Raw genomic sequence first — 23,030 nt, forward strand, 5'->3', positions numbered from 1 at the left:
CATATGACTTCTTTTCAAAGTCCCTTCCATTATTTTTCCAATGACATTTGTATTTTCCCTTTATTTGCCAAGGACAGAAGTCTTTGTATTTCCTTGTGCAATTTTTAAAAAATTTTTGCTTTTCTACTATATCTTTATGACTCTTAATATCTAACTGTTGGTGTTTTCTATCAGTATAATTCATGTTTTTCCACTGCTACAGAATCAAAAATTTCAACTGAGTCTTCTGTGTGGGTGTCCTTGAAAATTCCTGTTCCAAGGATGTCAACTGCCTTATGGAACAGGATTACAGAAATCTGTATAAATAGGCTGTAGGTAAATGATCATTGTCTCATTTCTTCTATTCCACCACAAAACTTCCTGGGAAAAGAGTACATGTCCTCCTCCCAAAGGTGCTAGAAATAGACAAGTTGATTGTTGCTAAGATGATAAGCAAGTAGAATGTCTTATCCAGGTAGTGTGCTTTATCAGTCTAAAATTGGTCCAAACGAGTAAGTTCTAGAAGGAACTTTAAATCTGAAGTCAGCATACAGATTTTTGTGTTAACAAAGCACATAACTAAGCCAATGTCTACATCCATTATTCAGAGAATAAAATAGAAAAGGTGTTTAAGTGCCAGCAGAGAACTTGTGCTGGATTAATGTCACTATGCACTCCTCTGACCCACACTATAGTGTCACCTGTTCCTACTCTCCATTTAGTACTGACCCGTAATATACTACAAATATACAGGCTAGACATTAGGAAAAAAAATTCCTTGCAGGGAGTGGGTGGATGGGCACTGGAATGGGCTGCCCAGAGAGGTGATGTAGTCACTGTCCCTGGAGGTGTTTAATAAGACTGGATGTGGCCAGGGTTTAGTTAATAAGGTGGTGTTAGGTCATAGGTTGAACTTGATCTCCCAAGTCTTTTCCAACCTAGCTGATTCAGTGATTCTGTGGCAGGTTCCTCATCCCTCCCAGCAGAGCTCCTTGCACTCTAGCTGGTCATTGGCACAGACAGCAGCACTCCCGTGCCCTCTTCCCTGCCCATCCTTTGTACAGAGCCAGTAGCCTTCCACTCTACCATTCCAGTCACAGAAGCCATCCCACCATGTCTCTGAGATGCTGGGAAGATCACAGCCCTGCAGATGCACAAATTTCATCCCAGCTCTTGTTGCTTATTCCTCATAACATTTGTGTTTCCATAGAGATATTTAATTTGGTGCCCCTGTGAAACCAACTTGCTGCCTGCAGTGGCTGGAATTCCTTTGAGCTGTGTCAGGTGCTCTCCTGATAACCTGTGATCTCTCTCCAGGCTCTGGACATCTCCTGCTGGTACTGGCATCAAACTGGTTGGAGTGGAATGGATTGAGGTTCTCCCTCCACCAGCAGCTTTAGTTAAAAGCCCTCTTTACCAGCTTGGCAACCCTTTGACCAAGATGCTCTTCCTGCTCCCTGCCAGATGGACTCATCAGCCCCCAGCAGACCAGACCATACTCATAAAGTACAGAGCAATCTGGTGGATAGCTGCTTATAAAAAACAGATGTTTGAATTCTTGTTATTATTCATTGCCAGTGTCCATGCTGAATAATAATGAGATGGCATCAGAAAGATACCTTTTTATTTTCTTTCTTATTTTTTTAAATGAGAAAACATGAATAGTAAAATTCATTCTGTGCACCTTTGGTAATTTATATAGTGCTAAAAATGAAATTGTCAAGCCATCTGCACTGTTGAATGTTGTGGTAAACCAAATGTAGCAATAGAAAGGCTGCTGTAAAATTCATACTACCAGTGCCTCCATCATAACATTCTACTGCACTTACCCCATGTCCTGACAGTTTTATATTGAAAAATAGATTTACTATAGTGTGAGATCATGGAACAGAGAAATGACAGAAACTTGATGTGGGAAATAGGGAATGGGGAAAAAGGAACCATGAATATTAATTTTAGGATACTAGTAAAAAACTAGATGCAGGCTTGAAAGACCAAAATTAAAAGGAATGTTGACTGGAAAAAAACAACATTCAGGATTAAATATTAAATTTTTAACTGATTTAAATTACATGTAACTGTTTAAAAATTCAGGAAATCATCTCACCACTCTAACACAGTGATTATATGCCACAGACTTCTTGCACTACACATACCATAATTGCAAATAACATGGACAAAAACCACAGAAGCATAATTATTCAGAATTCAGATTCTATAAAGGAAGAACTAGTTACTAAAAACTGCTTATTTGTTGGCAGTAGTCAGTAGGAAGTTAAACAGTCTGAAAAATATCTAGAATATTGTAATTTTAAGTGAGGCACAGCAATACAGACATCCTTTATTTCCAGTACTTTTTTTAGAAAGGCAAAGATGGTAATTGAGAGACTTCAAATAATTCTGTAGTTCATCCTTCTCAGCTGTTTCCCTACAGTGATGATATTTAACAAAGCATTGTTTCAAAAGAAGACATTTTAGCTTTTTTATCACTTTCTTCACTCTCAGCTTCTGACCTTGCCAATCTGCTTCTTATTATATTAGACCTTACATTAGGGAATAAAAGCAGAGAGATTAAACATTCTGAAATTTCAGACTTCATGAAACATGTGGTGCTTTATTCTCTGTGAGAATAACAAACCTACCAATGAGACCTTAAAAAAACAACTTTGCAAGATAAGCACAGTGGTGGTTTCTGCCAGGGGCATAGGCTCTGACTCCAAAGAAGCACTAGCTATCTGTAAGAAGAATGAAAATATGACTACTTTTGTAATAATTCTTTCCATTATGATCACAATTAATCAAGTCTTATTGACTATTTATAAGTGGAAGTAGAATATGAGCTACATGAAACATACTGACTATAGCATTAGCTTGTAGTACATTTAAAGTTACACAAATATGTTAGAAATAAAATTATCTCATTCTTATCTCATCTGGGCATCTTTTGCACTGATTTTCAGCTTTAACTTCTCCTAACATTGGGTTCTGATCAATATTCTGTTGATCAGATCAATTCTCTGGTTAATAGTCACCCACTTTCCTCCAGGTGAGAGACAGAAAAAAAATCCAAAACAAGACCAACAACAAACCTCCTAAAACCTCACAGAAAAATCAAACAAACAAAAAACTGAAGTGAAAACTGTCAGCCAGATGGAACATTTGGATTTCTTATATACAGTACTTCTCATTAACCATCAACACAGTTAAAGCAGACTAAACATGTCTTCTGAAGCACACGTTAAATAAAAATCCCTCTAGTTAGCATTAATAGGCCTTGCTTACATATGTAAGAGCTCTCAGTGTTCCCCTGTCTCCTCAGAATACAGTTAAATTTACCTTTATTTTTTAAGAAATTATGTGAAGAATTAAGTTTCTTATGTCTGTTCCCACATCTACACTTTCCTTTTACTTCAATATATCTGAATATGCAAAAAATACATGGTTCAGTGGTGCTGTCACTTACCATGGTTTGTGTGTAGCCATTTTTTATTTTGGTATGACCTGATCTTGTTAATATTTAACTTTGCTTCTTTGAGTATGGCTGATAACAATCTATTCATAACAATTGCTTTGACTTCTATTCCTTGTGAGGCACAGAGAAAAGTATTGGCATTCCATACATCACAGCATATGCCTCTCAATGCTGTGCAACAGCTGTCATTTTGAATGATCTTGTGAAAGAGAAATGAGCTGGCCCAGGATCATTCACTGGATGCCATCTGTTATTCACACCATAAGTACCAGCTAGTAAGGTCCAAAAGGCCTGACTTCTCCATCATTGCATTTGAAACTGCCATTAACATCTGAAGCCTTCTGTCTGCAGTCATGTACATTGGCAAAAGATAAACCACATGGGAGGAGGGATGGAGAATGTTTGAAGATGCTCACCTCTGTCTTTATCAAACACTATAAGTGAATTTTTATAAGGCATCTCAGTTAAGGTAAATCTCAGGTTAGCAATGACCTTAATCCCAGGTCAACAGAGAACTCAGCTTTCCATGACTTGTCTTCATCTGTGTGTCCTTTATTTTCAGTACTTCAAATGGCTCTGTACATGCTCATGCTTTGAGTCCTTTCTTCCTTCAACTGGCAGGGGAGGGAAAATGGATCTGTTGAGTAAACTGTAGTGTCTGTGCTTGGAAGTGGGTGGCAAGCAGCTGTAAAGAAGCTGATAAAAAATTAACCCTGGAAACCCAGCATGGGAGGGATGGAAATTATACCCCTTCTCCTCATTAAAACTCTGATAAAATTAATACATGCTTTAAGTCACTACAGTACAAACAGGGAGATTAAAAAACCCTCTTCCTTTAAACAAACATTTAATACCACAGAGGCATAGCTAAAATGTAAAACCAACTGCAAAACAGCTCTCTGGATTTTCCCTCTTGATGATTCTGGCATACACCTGATCCTAGGTCTTTGGGGTAATATTACATTTCCTTATAAAATATTTATACAACACAGTATCTTAGCCTCCTAAATCTGTGTAACAGCCTGTCTAGCCATAAAGGTAAGTACAAAAACTAATGTGAACAGCCATGATTTTATCCTACACCCTGTTTTCCAAATGTGTTTGAGCAAAGTTTGTTTTCAAACTTTTCCCCTTATATTTTAAACATTATTGTCATGCATAACAATGGATAGACCAATGTGAAGAACCCAGTAAGGCAAATTCAATATTTATGTTCATAGATCTTGTCTAGAGTTTTTTGTGATTTATCTCAAAGCCTCCACGTGATGTCAAAGAGTATCTTCTTCCTCAGTGTAATTATTACTAAAACTAGCAATGTTTTTTGGAAAAAATGATGATGATAGTGCTTTGAAGAAAAAATAAACACATGGTTCTTTCACAATGGAGCCTATAGTCTAGCCTGAGAAGGATGCCCTTGTGATCTAGGGGACATAACACTAAGAGAAGACAGGCATCAAAGCAAGCTCGTCAGATAAAAATGTAAATGCAAATTATGCTCCCCTTTCCAATTTCCAGGGAGCATATGGGGCTCTTTTCCCCTTTTCAGCCAGAGCTGTCTGTGTTTGAAAGAGAAATCTCTGCTGAAAAGACAGAGGTCAGAAGTGAATTTTGAAGAAGATTTAGAAAAAAACAGAAATGTAAAAAGTAGAAGATAGTTGCAAGAATAGGACAGGTGGCATTGTATGTTGAGAAGTCCCTAGGAGGACAACAAAATTATCGGGGAAATATTGGATTGTAGGCTTAATATGAGATGGTAGAGTAGCTGAGATAGTCATGGAAGTGTTCACTGAAGAAGAGCTTGGCCAGGAAACTAGAGGAAAAACTCAAACTTGGAAAATAGAAGCATCCTCTCCCACAAACAGGGGGCATCTAGACTATAAACCACTGGTGCAGCTGCTACTCCTGTGGCCATGGATCCCTATGTACACAAAATATTTGTCTAGTAACTGCAGTTACCCCTCTGGCAGTAAGGATTTCAGCCACTCAGCACTGCAGTCCAGGAAACCCTAGAGCATCACTCATATTTCAGGCAGTAACCTGATTAACCTGGGAAATCTGAGGTTTCTGTAGACACTGTGCTAACATCTACTAGACTCATTACACCTACCTTGTATTTTCAGCATTTAATAAGTCAGTTGGGTGGTTTTGAATGATTTTCATTGACAAAGCTTCAGTCTTCCTGCCACTGGCAACCCTCCATCATTTTCAGTGACAAGGTTTTCACCTCTGGGATTTCAGATTCTCAGTTTCCTGTCTTTAGGCTACCCTAAAGAAAATATGTTTAAAAATTAAATTCTATGGTTATTTCTGAAATAATCATACATTCTTCAAAAGTAATTTAACTTCTTGAGGAAAAATAGAGTAATAAAATTATTTGATCTCTATGAGACTTGCTATTTCTATTTTTATTTTTTTGTGTGTTTTCTTACCTTATTTTCTTATACAATTCACTCTTTCCTCATGAAACATAAAACTGCTGCATAGTTTTTCTGTAAATGTATTACATTATCAACCACACAGCCTCATAAGATTATTTCATTTTTGTTCTACTTTTGATCTCTACATAGTTGGTATCAAAATATTCAGTGGACTTACTTGAAGAAAGGTGCTTTATAAATGCAAGATATCCATATTTAACTTTGCATTATCTGCAGCAATGGAACATTTTTCATTTCATTGTATTTGGAAGAACCACTCTATAGACCTTTAGGAGTCTTTCTTATTCCTTAGGAGTGCATTAATATTTCTACTGTCAGTGCTGATGGCTAACACACATATATATGTGTATATATTTCCTTTTGTACAGGTAACAAGTTCTGGGTTTTCAAGGACACTACTCTCCAGCCAGGTTATCCTCATGATTTGATAACACTTGGAAGTGGAATTCCTTCCCATGGCATTGATTCTGCAATTTGGTGGGAAGATGTTGGAAAAACCTACTTCTTCAAAGGAGATAGGTTGGTATAGGATTTCTGCAAGAGAAAAATTTAGTGGATATCAGCTAAATATGTTAACCTTTTCCTCTGTTTCTCAAAAGGATGAAACTAACTCCTCCTGCATAGATGTCTGTACTGTTTTCACATGTCTTATAACCTAAATTATATTTGTGTGAATATCTTGGAATGGGTATAAGTATATCCAATAGAAAATTTACATTTTAGAAGTCAACAGGCAAGTCACAGTTGTGGCAAATTTTTACTTAAATATTCAAAGTGATGTGTTTATGTACACTCTTACCTGTTTCTTTTTATCCACATTTCTAAACCCAAGCACATAAGCAGGCAAGGCATGATGCAAACCTTTCAAGGTCAGTGAAAATGAATTCTTTGCTACTATTTAATAATGAGGTAAAAAAGGGAACTCAGAGCTAAACTTGGCACTAGAGAAGAATTGGAACATTTTCTTGGAATTACTTCTAAATAAATTTTATAGAGGCACATATTTATTATTATTAATAATCATAAAACAACACAACCCCCCCAACAAGAAGACAAGCACAGAAAAAAAAGTAAAATCCAAGGGTTTTTTTTTCCATTCCTGAAAAACTTATACCAGTCACTTAGTGTCTGTATCTTTATTTACCTGTCAATAAAAAAAAAGTAAAGGAGTATTTCTCTGCTTTATAAAAACATTGAGAGAATTTATTAATTTCTTAAACACTGCAAGTTGTCTGAATGATGGATTTTACAGGTTTTTTGTAGGGTGCTGTGTTTGTTGATTGATGTATCACTGTGCAAATTTTGTGTGCTCAGATACAAATTATTCCTTATTAATAACTGTAATATTTCTGTTAGTCTTATTAAAAGTATTGTTGCTTTTGTTACTGTGTGGCACTTAGTGTTCTCAGACACTAACAGTATTCATGGATCACTTAAGAAATAAATTTAATGCACATCATAGGCTATGTCTAGGACTGTACAGTTTGTAATTTTTAGCAGTACTGTAAAAATTGCACTACAGAATGCAGCACCAAATTTTATGGTTAAAGCTATTTTTATTATTTAAAAATATATAGCTCTCCAATACTCATGGTGAGGGAAGTAGATAACTAAGTCAGATTTTTTTAATGTTTAAAAACTAGGTGTCATTTCAAGCAGTCAATTTCCATAGTGAGTACATGATGCCTAAATAATTTGCTTCCTATGGCTGAGTGCATTTTTTAAAAAATTCAAATTCTTTTTCAGGTAATAATTTTCCACCTCCACATACATATTGTAAAAAGATGTACATAAGGAATATTTTGTGAATTTTACTTCCTTTAGGCTTTATGCAGCAATGTCCTTTTATATTTCCATGCATAGGCAGTTGCTTATATTCAGGACTTTCCTAGAATGTGATTGGTAATAACAGAAGACAAAAAGAACTAGCAGAGAAAAAGGTGCTGGCAGAAAAGTTGCTACTTAGAGCTAACAAGCACAATGAAACTCAGCAGGATAGAAATGCAATATAGTATGTTAGAAGAAGATTGAACATGAGCCTTGCAGAGATAATTGAGCCATTACAGGATATTGACCATCAGTGGGAATAAACCCTTATAAGTTTCTCAATGTGCATTGCTTATGACATCAAATATTGGCTATAAAATAAAAAATAATAATAAAAATGACCAAACAAAAAATAAGCAAAGAAGAAAATCCCATTGCCCAAGCCAGTAAGAAGATTTAAAAGTCAAACCAGTAAGCAACCCACTTGAAATCTGCCCTCTTTTAATTTTATTGAAAGTTTAAAGCCACAGAAATGCCCTACAGGGAGAAATACTGAGTTTAGACCACTATACTTTTTAAAAAAAGATTCAGATGTGAATCAGTTAGAGTGCCTAAGTACCTCCACAGCAATAAAATATCATCCACTTAAGAATTATTTAATATATGATGATAATAACAAGGATTTCTAGAAACTGAAGTCAAATGAATTCAAATGAGAATCAGGGTCAAGCTTTTAGCATCAACCAGATTAGCAATGATTGTGATAAAACTATGCTCTAAATTAATGGAGCAAATTAAAATGTGAAATTACCCACCAAAATAGTAGGATGCACAGATTATATTAGAGATGCAGTATTCTTAGAACCAGATTATAAGATATGCATAGCAATTTGATCAACAGTAAAAGGAAAAGGAAATTATCAGTATTATCTGTAAGTGTACATACTTGTCAGATGTTCAGGATTACTAGAATTGCATTCTGAAGCTTTTTAAATTTGAGAAGGGCTGGCTGGCAAAAAGGCACACAAACAAGTTGAATTTTATCATACACTGCATCTATTTAGTGATAATGAAATGAAATTAAAAGCTGCTGTAATGAATATGAATATGTATGTATATGAATATGTAATGAATATGAAGAGTTAAATTAAGACTGCTGGAAGTATTTTAATCTGGATCTACTGTCACTTGCTTATCACAATATTTTGAAAAACATTAATGTACATTGGTTTTTTGCATGTGTTGCAGCTCTCCATGTCACTGTGCAAAAGCCCTAGGCATCAGAATTGTGGTGATTATAAGTGAGATTCATGCTGGTTTAGTTGTTGAAGTGCAAAAATATTTTATCTTCTTTCTACTTACTCGAAACAGCAAATAGATATATTTTTAATTGGGTAGTGTGTTCAAGGAGAAGAAATCCAGTATTCCCACTTGTAGCTAATGAATGTAGCAAGTGTAGGAGGGGGGAAATATAAAGTTACTCATATGCTATCTTCATGTGCTTTTTTTCCTTTAAAAAATATTTCAGGTACTGGAGGTACAGTGAAGAAATGAGATCCATGGACCCTGGTTATCCCAAACCAATCACAATTTGGAAAGGTATCCCAGAATCTCCTCAGGGAGCCTTTGTCCACAAAGAAAATGGTATGAAAACACATTCTTGCTTTAATAATTTATTGACACCCTTTATGTAAGATACAGTAGTAGAGGGATGATTGACTGTTCAGGTTGGGTAGTGAAGGAATTCCTGGTACATGAACAGACTATTTCCTGGTCTAGATCTGGTTTTAATGAAAATGGCTCTTTGCATGTAGTGTTTAACCTAGGGTTGAAAAAGCTTTCAAGTTTAGTATTATAAACCCTACTTTCCATTCTTTTTTTCCTCTGTCTTAATTCATTTTGTCTTTGTTCTCTGCTGAATTATAGTGCCTCTTAAAACAAGCTTCATAAACACGGTATATCTGTATTGAACTTTCAAGGTGTTGGCTTTTTAAACAGCTTAGAAGGTATTGCTTTCATTCTCAAAAAGCTAGAAAAGGGAAGCAAAACCTTTATCTAAGCAGAAATATCCCAATGAATTTATGTATATCAAATATGTCAGAAGTCCATGATTTAAAAATGCAGAAAATAGGGATTTTAATATGATGTGTTATTACCTTTATCAAGATACATCATCACTACCTAGAGCCTGGAGTCTCAACTGGACTCCAGTTTCCACCAGAAAACGAATGAGCAGCAAAATCTCCTCCTTCTTAGGAGAATTCAGTGCTACCCAGGGGATGGTGCCCAGCTGCCAACAGGGCCCTCAGTTGCACAGTGTTCTTAGATCCTTTTGATGAGAATAAAATATGCATTGTTGGACAATTGTTATATGGCATATATGATTTATTTATTAGTAGGTTTGGATTTTATTCTGTTTGGCTCATACAACACGTATCTGTTTCCATATTACTTTAATTTCCTTTTAATAAGAAAATAAAAATATTTATTTCCTTTTATAAAACATTTTAGTCTCCTATTTCAAGTTCTAACTTGATTTAAGTAATTTACCATGGAAATGTTTGGGGTTTTTTTCAGAAATGTGTTTAATTGCTTCCTTGCTTTGTGTCTGTTTTACCCAGAAGAAGAAGAAACCCTGGCTGTATTTTGGCTTTTTTGCTAGATTGGATTTTTTGTATTGCTTTTAACTGGAAAGTAGGTCAATCAAAATTATATTCTGCATACATCACACTCAATAATTAACTGTTTAAAATACACATATATGTGGAAATAGTCACAAATACACCTATATCTGTGTGTGTATATAAATATATATATATATATATATATATATATATATATAAATGTAGAAAAATGATGAAATATTCAAGTTTTTCTGAAAAGTGGTAGTAGGTGATGAAGACTTTTCCTACAGTTTGAGCTAAAAATTCAATATTAAATGTATAGTTTTTTTAAAAAATTTAGAATTGAAAGAAGGAACTAATGTTTGTATAGGTGGTTAATAATTTTATCTCCAGATTAGTAGTTACCAGCCTTTTCAGAACAAATAGTGCCTAATCTGTCTTAGAATCTTTAGTACTGCAGGAAATATATGAGACATATAAAGTGAAGATAAGAAAAAATCCAGCTGTTTCCATTCAGTTCATAAACAGTAGGAGAAAGTTCATCCATCCTGAAGGTCTTGCCAGATTAATGCCATTTTTTAGCTGGGATAATAAAGTAATATGGACTTTTGGCAAGAGTCAAGTTTATTTCTCCATTTAAGCATGTTTAATAATAACATTAGATTATGCCTGAATGAACAAATATCAGGTCTTTACAGAAAACAAATCTGTTTGCACCTGTTTTCTCATTTGAAAGGTACTGTTATTTCATGCAGTCTCTTTCTGAAGTACAATGTGAGATTAAACAGGGTCAGTTCTCATTTCTGGAGAGCACAGCATAGCATAACATTGAAATTTGTTTCAGGAGACTTCCTATCTTGAAGAGGCCATGATGCTTTAAAGTCCTGTCCCTGAGGATACCAACTCTAGTTGGTTTTTCAGTGAATGAACAAACTGGCCAAAGCTTGACTTTTCATACACCATATTCTCTGGAACTATTTGATTATTTTTGTAGTGATGAAAGAAAACATCCCGGTTTACTGAATGAAAGAACAACTAAAGAACAAACAATAAAACCAAAACAAAACCCCCAAACTCAATGTTAGATTTCTAGAGACAGGAAAGAAATAAAAATTGTAAAAAAACATTTTAAATACCTATAACTGAAGTCTATTCCTTATGTGTTTTGATTTTTTTAATTATGCAAAAATTGATACTAGTAATTTCCATCATGATATTTTGATGACACAATTTCATGTGACCATGAATAATTGCTACTTTCTTCCTCAGGCTTCACATATTTCTACAAAGGAAAAGAGTACTGGAAATTCAACAACCAGATGCTCAGGGTGGAACCTGGCTATCCCAGATCCATCCTCAAGGATTTTATGGGTTGTGATGGACCAACAGACCGAGATAAAGACCGACACAGCCCTCAAGACGATGTTGACATTGTCATCAAACTGGACAACACAGCCAGCACTGTGAAAGCCATAGCCATCGTCATTCCCTGCATCCTGGCCTTGTGCCTCCTTGTCTTGGTTTACACTGTGTTCCAGTTCAAAAGGAAAGGAACACCCCGCCACATACTGTACTGCAAACGCTCTATGCAAGAGTGGGTGTGATGTAGGGTTTGGTTTTTTTTCTTTCCCTCCCAGGAGTTTGTGGTAACTTGAGATTCGACACAAGAGCTGTCAGGCAGTTTCCTAGCTAGGAGCGGGCACCTGTCGGCGTGGAACAAAGCTGATGTGTAAAACCCAGGCAAAGCTGATGTGTAAAACCCCGGCTGCCTGTCCTGCGCCCGGGTGGCGATTCGCCCAGCTGGGAAGCTCCCATGATACACAGTACCTGCTGTTTCTTCAGTCCTTTGTCTCTCTTTGTCATTCAATTCTAGGCCTTCCCTCTGCACGCTCAATGCCCTATAAACTATCAGGATTAACTAACGAAGAGGAATAAAAGTATCTCCAATGTTTCTACATTTTTCCCTTAAGGCCTGTTCCCCTTCGAAAAATTTTTTGCTGAAAGTAAATTTTTTTAGAGAAACACAACAACCAACAATGGAACTTTCAGGAAAGTGAGAAGACCCAAAACAGCTTTGTCTCCAAAGAGGATTGCTTTCTGTCTGCTACGGATAAAGTCCTATACTCCTACTTCCAGTTTTGTCAGGTGGGAGACTCGGATGACACGCAGGACTTCAGACTGTTCGGACAGCCATTTTCCAACAAACAAGGGGCCAAAATATCTGCAATATAGTAACAGCCTTAATACATTCATTTTGTGGTTTTTACAGCTGCTCTGGGCTATGTCCTCAATGTTTTAAACTCATATTCAATACTATATTCAAGCAGAACCTTTTTATTGGTTTGTTTGATTTCTGGTTGGTTTTCCTACATTATCTTTCCCAAGCTGTACCAAGCCAACTACCCCAGGCCTTTTACAGGTCTGTCAGGAGCACTCATTCCAAAGAATGGTAAAAAAGCAGTGTGTCTCTGAAGTGGATTTCAATGAACTAAAACAACAGACATGCTATTGAGAAACTTGACATTGGTATTATACTGGTGGTGTAACCCTTTGAGAACTACTGCATCCAGTTTTCAGAGTCTGCTGGATGTTAATCTTGGTCTTAATTAAATTATAGAATTGTGTTTGGGTAATACAGGTTTCAAAAGAAAATCAGTTTTTCGAAACACTTCTTGTGACTGCGTTTTTAATTATTTGCATTATTGATAAAAAAGCATTTGTAACATGAATAGAAAACAAAATATATTTACCAGCTACTTTCTTGTTAAAGGAACCAAACGTGTTTTAATAATTTCTACCACGTACCAAGTTTTTTTTTCTGAGCTGACAACAATTTTACAGCTTAGCCTCTTACCTTAAGCATCTTGGATTTGTCTCTTGAGATTATGTTGCATGAAAATTTGATTTGCCTCTGCAGAGGCAGAGTTACAGTTTCAAAGGAAAACTAAGAAGATGACTCTGATAGTGCATGAGTATCCTCTGGTGTGTTACCCCTTTGCATGTTCATCATAGTTCTCAAAGGGTTAAAATTTTTGGCCTTCAGTCAAACATGGTATCAACTGACAGAGCCAAGGGACCACCAAAACATTTTGTCATTCTGTGTAATTTGTGCTAACAGCAGTATTGTCATTTTCATGTGACCTGCAGAGCAGGTTTGTATCAATAATTTTTTCCTAGAGAAAAGTCAGCAACTGACAGACCTCTTTATTGATTTTAGGAGCTGCTTCTTGCAGTGATAGGCTTTACAGTCACTGGGCTGTGAACTTATTAAAGATGGTCAGAATGATGCACCCCAAAAGTCAGACACCTGGTTTTTTATGAAAGCCAGGTTTTGAGGGGAGTAGCTTTTGCAACAATGAACAGCTTGCCTTGAACTTGATTATTGACCTGTTGACTGTCATTACCAAGTTAAACATTGTCTTCTGTGAACAGCTTCACTGTCTGAATTTCCTTAAAGTGTACTGTCCTATGTCTTTGACCTTTAACTTGCAAACTGGCACAAACTGAAGGGAATCTGGTGTTGCAAATGAAATGAGTTTTATTTCTTGAAAGGCCTGATAGACATGATCTAAAATTTGAGAAAAAAAAATTGAAGTGTTTTAGTAGGAGAGAAATGACATAGACTAAAATATTTATGATAGGTCTGTAGAAAGGTATTTTGCTATGTATACATGCACACTCTAAAAATGAATTACAGCAGAAGTTAATTTTTATTTAACTTGAATACAATTTTCAGTATAAAATTATTATTTCTACAAATATCTAGTTATTAATGAAAAGGTTATAGGAAAGTATTAAAATACTTGAAATGGCCAGTATGGGCTTTTACATAAAATGAGACTTTTATACTATGTTCAACCAATTTCTTACTGGTTTCTTAATCCACATAACTGGATCACTTTTTAGAGAGTGTAGGTATATATACATATATATTATGATTATTATTGTTTTGGTAATGGATAGCTTGACTGCCTTGAATTTATATTTATATTGAGCATAGCATGAAAAATAGTATGCCTTTTTTTCAATTACATGATTTTATAATGATTTGAGGACTTATGAACATATGTGGCATGCTAGAAAGCATTGCAAACTTATTTCTTAGAGCATAAACAGATATACATATGTATGGTTAACAAAAATGAAGATTAGAAAAAGATATAGTTTTACAACAAATATGCAATGCAGATGGCATTTTGGAGATGTTTTGTAGAAGTACTGCATACTGTAGGTTAGAAGTGCACCAGTATCAGCCCACAGCATTATTTAGTAAATCCAAGTCAGTTGTTGCTGAAAATGTATAGATTTATTGACAATTTAGTTGCACAGAATTTTTGCTGCGGATCAGCTCATTTGGTTAATTTGAAATTCTATGCTGTTTGTAATATGTATTAAGATGTGTGTGTTTGTATACTTATAAAAGTACACAAACACACACACACACAGACATGCACATTTTAATCCATTGAGAAAATTTTATTGTCAACAAACTACTATAACTTATGTTCTGCTATGGACAAAACAAAATGATTGATATTGCTGTTCCAATTTTTTCCCCCTTGGATAGTTGGAGGAAAATACTAAAAGAACTACATATTTTGTGTTTGCTTTTCCTCTAAAATAGGAAATAGGAGAATTTATTTTTTATTTTCTTAAGTCAGAACAGCATCTCATCAGCTTTCTTTATTCACTTGAAAATTTCATTTCAATTTTAAAATACCTTTCATGGCAGCTTTAATTTTTTTTCTGCAACCATTTCCCTCACAGTAATGAAGTGCTGAGCATGTTGACTGTTGTTCTTTGATAAGGTAACAAAAATATTTGTGTTTGGAGACTTTAACTGTAATTATGCAGGAAGGTAAGTGTGATAATTCTAGTGCTTGGTATATGGTACATCGTAGTTACATGAATACATGATAAGTTGATTGTTGAATCTATTTTCTTTTACTTAAAAGTGCATATATGCTATATACAGAGAGAGGGAGAAAAAATTATATTGGCATGTTTATGTCATGCAAAGCAAGATTGTGTCAACATTTCTGTTACATACTCACATTTTCAGTAGGTTGTAACGCAGTCATAAGGGTTTGCTTTAAGTAAAAGATGTAGGAGCAATTATGTTCACTGTAATTTCCAAATACATACTGGCTAGTTTCAAATTATAGAATTTCAGAGTAAATTAATGGTGTTGCCTGATCTAATTTTGAACTTAAATTAGTAAAAGTTCTGGGACAATTTTATATTTTTTAATAGTTGTTTCTCTACAAGGGCCTATTACAAAAAAAGCAAATTGAAAATATTTTCAGTTCTGCAATCTGGGTTCCTGCTCATGTGCCGCAACTTTTTTAATAAACATTTGCATATTGCTATTGTCATGATCTGTACTTTGGAATAATATGAAACTAAATGTGTGTTGTATTAATCAGCTACATTCTATCAAGCTGACTACAAAGGTCATGTGTCTTCAGAGTACTATGGTCTGTATGATGCAGAAGGCCAGAGCAGATTTTGGCAGTGTTTCCTTTGGCCTTTCAATATCTAAACCTATGAAAAGGTTATTGACTGTAGACAAAATTAATTTTTATCAAAAAAAAATTTAAAATATGTAACTGTATATTTACTGGATAGGCTGGGATGGAGAGACTCAAATGGCTCCAAGGGAGCCCTTTCAAGTCTCCTGAATAAATGTAATACATATTTTATATATTCCTATGAACTTTTGTTCTTTTTCTTCTTTCAAACTGGGAAAAGGGAGGGGATAAGTAAAGAAAAAGATTTTTTTAAGGCTAATTTTGTGAATTAAAATAACATAAGCTAATACATCCAAACATAAGGGGCAGACTTACACTTTTTCTTAGAAGCATACTTCACATCCCCAGTTGCTTGATCAAGAGTCTTGTGCCATTAGCACTGTGGGTTAAGAACAGAGTGTAAGGCTTAATTTTTGAATTTTCAACTTTTTGGGGGCGGTCTTACTTTGCAATCTAAATGTCAGTTAAATGTAGCTTTTGGTACCAAATTATATAGAATCTTATTCTCGGTTGTTGGTTAGAAAAAAGTGCATAGCCTAGGAAGTCAGTCTGCCTATTAGCAATGATGAAGCATTGCATTCCTATTTTTTTTCCTTTCTTTTTTTCTTTTTTTTTTTCCATTTGGACCGTTGTTAGGACAAATCTTAAAACACACACATAGTAAACTGAATAGTGAATGTTCCAGGCACTGGATTTTTAAGGAAGTAGAAACACAAGCTACCATACCATTAGCAGCCTACTTTGGGAAGAGCATGAGATGACTGGGTGGAGGAGCAAGGAAATGACTGCAGGGGCTTGCTCTGTCCTGGCTCCCATATCTCCTTAAGACATGGCCTAAGTTTTGTCAGCTGTTGCAGAGGTGAAGGAAGCCGTGCACCATGGCAGTGGGAGATGTGAAGCTGCCATTACAGAGCAGTAGCTCCTGGTTTGCCTTTTGCTGTTGTCAAGACCCTCTCTGGACACCTCTGTTTCCAGAAGTATAAAGAGATGACTGCAGTCTATGAGCTATAAGGGAAGTCATTACTAGCAGCCAAGGAAATAAATGTCACTGGCCACTTAGGTGTCCAGCTATGCTGTAAATCAAATAATACTGTCTGGAAGCTGAGGAACAGATAACCTGTTATTCAATACAATGGTATAGTTGTGATACCCCAGCACTGTAATGTTAGGCATACTTCCTTAGCTCCTGCTACATAGACTGCAGACAGACAGTGTGGTTCTCATGAGATAAGACCATTTAAACATATGTCAGTTACAAAATTGGGTGTAAATGTACCATGTGCTCATAAAATTAATCTCTGATATATGCATGTAATTCAATGAATTGTCTGCCACTAGTCTCATGAAAAGTATGTAATGTGTGAGTCAAATCTGTCTAACCCATTTTTGTGATTTGCCATCTGAGATGTCAGAGGCTGATGGAGAAAGACATTGTCATCAGTGCCATCAATGCTGAAAATATCTGGTAAACATTGAAAGCATACCATCACTTGTTGCAAACTGGCTCCATTTGAGGCTTGATGCAAAGTAGCCTCTAATGTAAGGCAGCAGAGATTTTGTATGATGTGGAATGATTTGGTATATCTATGTATGTAAGTAGGAATGCCCAATAATAATCAGAAGATCACATTTTGAGGGATCATCAGTGTGTGAGCACAGCAAGCATCTGTTCCTAAAATCAAAATGTATTTCAAGGAAGGATGTTGACAGCATTCAAACACATGCATTATAAAGCAATCTTCTTTCCTAGTATACATAAGATTTAGCATATCATCTACAAATTATGGTCAGTTAATTAACATTTGGAATTGCAGCTGTCCATTTTGTCTTTGAAAGAGGATATTCTGTGAGTGTGTCCATAAAGTATGTTTACTTTGTGGGGATATCCTTAAGTATTGCTCTGGTCTACTAACAGTATAGATTAAATAAATTTTAGATATAAATGAAGAAAGGCTGATGTAAACTAGCATGCTAAAGACAGTTTTCTATTCTTGGATGTGTATGCAGCACAGTGCTACTTGCTGTCACAGTAAAACTTCACAAACAATAATCATTACACATGCCAGCTATTTATGATGGCATGAAGCTTTCCAGTCACACAGTTTACTTTCTTCTGCTTCTGTAGAATAACATTGTCCACAAATTATTATTGTTATTGTAGCCACCACATGAAACAAAGTTTTCTGTTTAGCTAATGGTAATTTCTAAATTTGAAATTCAGTCATGTCCTTTTTATAACTATAACCTTAATCTTCTTGGAGCGGCATATCTTAATTCACAACTTTTCATGATTTTTTTTTTTTAATATTTTATTTTACTCTTGCAGTAAAATATATTGAATATTTAGTCTACATCCTGTGGAATAAGAGTTTTTAGTGAAGTATTGTGTTACATACAGGCAACAGAACAGTGTAACTATGCCAATCAGTGGATGTCCATATGGGTTCACCACTTGCAGGGCTGTGTACTGAGTCATAAAATAATGTTTCTAATTCATATTTCCATCCTGATGTGTTGGTATTTACATACACATTCATGGCTTACATGGCTGTGCATAAATTCATCTGCCTCGTTGAAGCCAAGAGTATCACATGTCAGCAGGTAATCTGTATATATAAGGTATAAAAATTTGGTTCCCTTACTTTCATTTTGCAACCTTAAAGAAGAGAAAATAAGTTTTTCCCTGGTATCACTTTTTCCATAATTTTCCAAAATGTTTCTAATGTTTCTAATACTCTTTGTCAGTTTTTAAAATTAGATTAGAATATTAAATAGATATAAAAAAGTACTGATTTACAACTGATATATTGCAGGTAAATGCACAACCTCATATTTAGGCATACAGTGTTTCTAAACAGAGAAAAATATAGTCTATTTTCTATGCTTGGCCATTGCTACAAAATTGCCAGTGCTCACATACTGATCACCTTCATATCCTATGGGAACACTGTGTTGAAGTCAGCTCCAGCCAGTTTGTCTGCTTGGATATAAGTAGAATTATGTATCTTAGGAAATGATACATGTGATGACATGCATTCAGAAGATATCATCAGCAACCTACAGCACTGTTTTTAATGACCATGACAGCTAAAATTCATACCTGCAAGGCATAGCTGCAGCTTATATGTACATGGTTGTGTTTTACCTCATATGATAAAGTGCTGTGAATTCTGGCCATGCATCACCAGGCAGATGAAAACAATCAAAAAGACCTTTCAGAATACTCGTTGTCAATACTCACAGCACACAGAAATAACTGACATCGTTACACTCAATGAAATTTTAACCTTGAAGAGGAATCCAGAATTGAAGGAATGTGTGATGATGAAAATACTATTCCCAGCTCTTACTCTATGTAATGAAATAGGTAAAGCATTAGGAAAAGGAATGAAAACATTTTGACTTACAAGTGCAAGTATAACACCATTTTGTCAAAAAGAGATGGAGGCAAGGATCACTAACACTACTAAAATTTCACATATTCAATAGTAAAAGAGAAGAGACATTACCAAGAACTTGGTGATAGCTTGGATAGTATTATTGGCCTCCAACAACAAAGATATGTTAGGCTGTAGAAAGTCCACTGAATTCTGTATTTGGAGTCATAACCTACCAGACACCAGTCAAAAAGCTTCTCAGTAGTGTTGCTCTAAACATGACTGCAAATATATATAGTAATGTATAGTAATTATTTATCTGGTGCAATCAAAATCTTTTGAGATAGATTTAGTCAAACTAATATCAACCTGAATCTCTGTTCAAAAACTGGTCACATTGAAATGTCCTTTTGTTTGTTCTCAGAAATTAGATCCAAAATGATTTGAAGAATTCAACTGATTAAATTACTATAGGACAAGGAAGTCTTTAACCTCTATTAGTCTATATTACAGCCATGTATCTTTATTTCCATGGTAGTCCTGAAGTGCTTGATATGACAGAAATATTTTTATGGCCATTTGATGTATCATCTATTTCTATTTCTATATGTAAATTGATAAATACAGTCAAACTTCTGATTCCCCTCCATCCCCTTTTCTCATTGCACCTTGACATGTTTCCTGACTAATTAAGGGAATATTTAATTTTATATTCTCATGGCAGGCAAGTAGGAAATTATCTGTTCATTATACAAATAAGCAAAACCAATTTTGTTGTCTATCTCATTTAATCATGTACAACTTTTTCTAGGATTTTCACTAGGATTTGCAGCTTTTTGTGTCTACAATGAAGAGGTAGTACCTTCTCAAATCTCTTGCAAATATTTGAGGAACTTGATGTATATCTTTCACTGAAACTTTTTCATTGTCCAGTACTCAACACTGAGCTCTAACTTACAGTAGATTATTGAAGCCTTTGCCATCCATTGACATTGCCATCCTTAATTCTTTAATGAAAAAGGCATGGCATGGCTAGGGCTGATCATCATGGATTCTTTATTTGCATCTTGGAAATGCTTGACTCGTCAGATGTACTATAGTACTTCTGTAATGGCAGAGATCTACTATTTTTGGTGCCAGCCATTACATGCCATTTGTATGTATGGCTTATGACAGTCTGTGCTATTTTCAGTGGTTCCAGTTCTCATCTTTAACCTGTTCTCTTTCTCCTTTGCATTCTGATGCCTATAATCTGTGTCATGGATATTCAGACAAGAATTTTATGGCTGGACTCCTTCCTCTACCACAAGTCAGTTCATACACATACATCAATTACCATTACCTTACTGCTGTAGCATAATAGGCTAGCACTGTTGCATGGCAGAATGCTTGGCTGTTGTGAACTGTTTCCCAAATGATCCTAATTTTTTGGTATCACATATAAAGGACTCACTCTGTCATCTGCTACTGTAGTCTTGGATTCATTGCCCAGTTCAGACACAGCTTGAAGAGAAAGGTGCAGGTGTTTGACTTCTGAGATTTGCTTTATGTTATAGGTGTTCCTATATGATCAGAAACCGTTTGAGGGATGCAATGTCTTCTCCTTGCCAGTCCTGTAGTATTGTTAGCAGTTAGAGCATGTGCAGCTAGTTTTGTCAGTCTGTAGTCAACTAGAGTTTGATATGGATATATACAAGAAGGGTACATTGTTTTCCAAGCTTCATGCACATCCTTGTTTCTCTTTATGAATATCGTGCACCTTGCATTCTCTCCAAGTGCTGTATTCGTGTATCTGTCAGAACTTGATTTCTTCCTTAGTTCTTTTTGTTGAGTGCTGTTTTAGCAGCTGATTCCATTTTCCTTCTTGTTGACATTCCTTCGTCCCTGTAATTCCAACAGAAATTGTTCTGGCTCCAATATGTTAGCTAGAAGCTACTACAGTTGTGGTTCTGCCCACCAGTGATTTGCTGATTTATCCTCCATGTCTGAGAAAGAGGAAATCAACCTTTCATGCAGAGACAAGGGTGTTTATGCAGTTGATAGGACATCTCTGAAAGGGGTTTCATGCATAATATGAACCTAAAACTCACTTATTGTTAAACATCAAATCTTCAAGCTCTTTGTCTTCAACCACCCTACAGTTGTTCATTTAATTTTCAAAGCCTGACAAACAAGTCAGAATATGGATGTGATGATTTCTCTTGTGTGAAACAAATTTCTCATTTTTATTCCCTTTTCTCTGCATAGCTCCATATTCATTTCATGCCCATGTTCCGCTTATTAGGATGTGTGTTAGTATCAAAATAACTGGAGCATTTATTTGCTTTCTGCAACTGAATTTCATTTTATTATTGTTATTTTATTTTATCTTATTGGCTCACACAGCATTCTATAAGGTAACCTTTTTATAACTGACATATGTTATTCCTTCAGGTAGCTTCTACTGACAAACACAAAGCTTGTTTGTGTGCAAATGCAAGGCTGACTAAATGGTGCTAAAGTGTATTATGACTGTCAGATATAATCGGGCAAAATTTTGTGGTGCTTAGACTGATTTTTTCATTGATTTTATTGATCAATGCATTGAACAGTGTTTTATTATACACAAGTAGTCTTTTGTTAGTAAATCAAGACCTCATAGTGCATTGTTAAACTAAATGGGTTAATTAATCTATGTAACAGCTCACCAAGCTAATACTGTTGTGTCATTAAAGGTCAAGGGGTCATGATAATAATCTCATTGCTGTAGACCATTAACATGACTGAACATTTTCAACAAAGTACTTATGTTTACAATGCTATAACCCTTTGACTGCTGCGGCAACCTTTAACCACCGAACGTCACACGCTGGAATCATCATTATGGTTCTTGCCATGGCAATCAAAGAGTTAAGGGCTGTGCAGTGATTTGTTTTGTATTTATTAATTTATATTTATTTTATGTTTTCATTTGAGAAGGGGGGAATTGGGGTGGGGCAGTTCTTGTCTGCTGTAAGTGTCTTAACCAAGGGAAGGGTTAAAATGGCTTTTTATACTATTGCATCTTATGTACTTACCATCGTTTCATTGTGTTGTAATTAAAAAAAAATCTGTCAATAAATAAGAGAACAGAAAAAAATTTTCATAAAGGCATTGTGGTTTAATTGGTATCTATTGCTGTAAGTTTTATTCTACTGTTCTTTAGATATTGTATAGCATTAAGGTAAAATTTAGCCTCAGAACATGAATGCCAATGCATAATAACAGATAATGACAATTTAAAGATATATTATGGATGTATCTGGCTATGAGCAAAGAGAAGGAAACATTAGTTAATTTTTCCAATCAAGATAGAGTAGGAAAAACTAATTTGTGTTGGAAAAGAGGTGGAGTAAGGGACGGTTGACCTATTTCTGTAATGTCTGAGAGATTGCTGTCATAGCCACTACAAAAAATGATGAACTGGTGGCTGAATTCCCTCCTTTGTTATATGTAGCAAAGCCATGAGAAATTTATTGTAAGGAAAAACTGAGTCTAATGATTCAAATTAGAAAATAGGCGAAGAGCAAAAAAATTCTTGAAATCAAACTACAAGACCAAAAGACTGAGAGCAAAGGAAAGTATTGTAAAACTAGCAATCCAGCTCAATTTTGCAAAGATATATGTTTCTCCCATGTCAACAGCCATGTGATTCTTCCTAGGCTATAAAGCATTATAGGTTTTCTACACTCATGCATATGTGTGGGCACAGGAAACCAGGAACAAGCTCAGTCTATTGGAAGGAAAACATAAAGTTATTATTGTTTCAGTGCCCTTGCAAGAAAGACAGCAGAGCTTGTAACTGATCCAGGACCTAAGGCCAA

The 23,030-nt window shown here is 35.3% G+C and overlaps 1 protein-coding gene across 1 annotated transcript in view; it reads left to right on the plus strand.

Moving 5' to 3' along the window:
- Positions 1–22,286, plus strand: part of MMP16 (matrix metallopeptidase 16) — a 166,647-nt gene extending 144,361 nt beyond the window's left edge. The window contains exons 8-10 of the mRNA XM_056485318.1: positions 6,258–6,408; positions 9,185–9,300; positions 11,550–22,286. Of these exons, the coding sequence (XP_056341293.1) occupies positions 6,258–6,408; positions 9,185–9,300; positions 11,550–11,884 (602 nt within the window). The 3' untranslated portion in view covers positions 11,885–22,286. The remainder of the gene's footprint in view (positions 1–6,257; positions 6,409–9,184; positions 9,301–11,549) is intronic.
- The last annotated feature ends 744 nt before the right edge of the window (positions 22,287–23,030 follow it).

The sequence above is a fragment of the Oenanthe melanoleuca genome, chromosome 2 (assembly GCF_029582105.1).
Source record: "Oenanthe melanoleuca isolate GR-GAL-2019-014 chromosome 2, OMel1.0, whole genome shotgun sequence".
NCBI lineage: Eukaryota > Metazoa > Chordata > Aves > Passeriformes > Muscicapidae > Oenanthe > Oenanthe melanoleuca.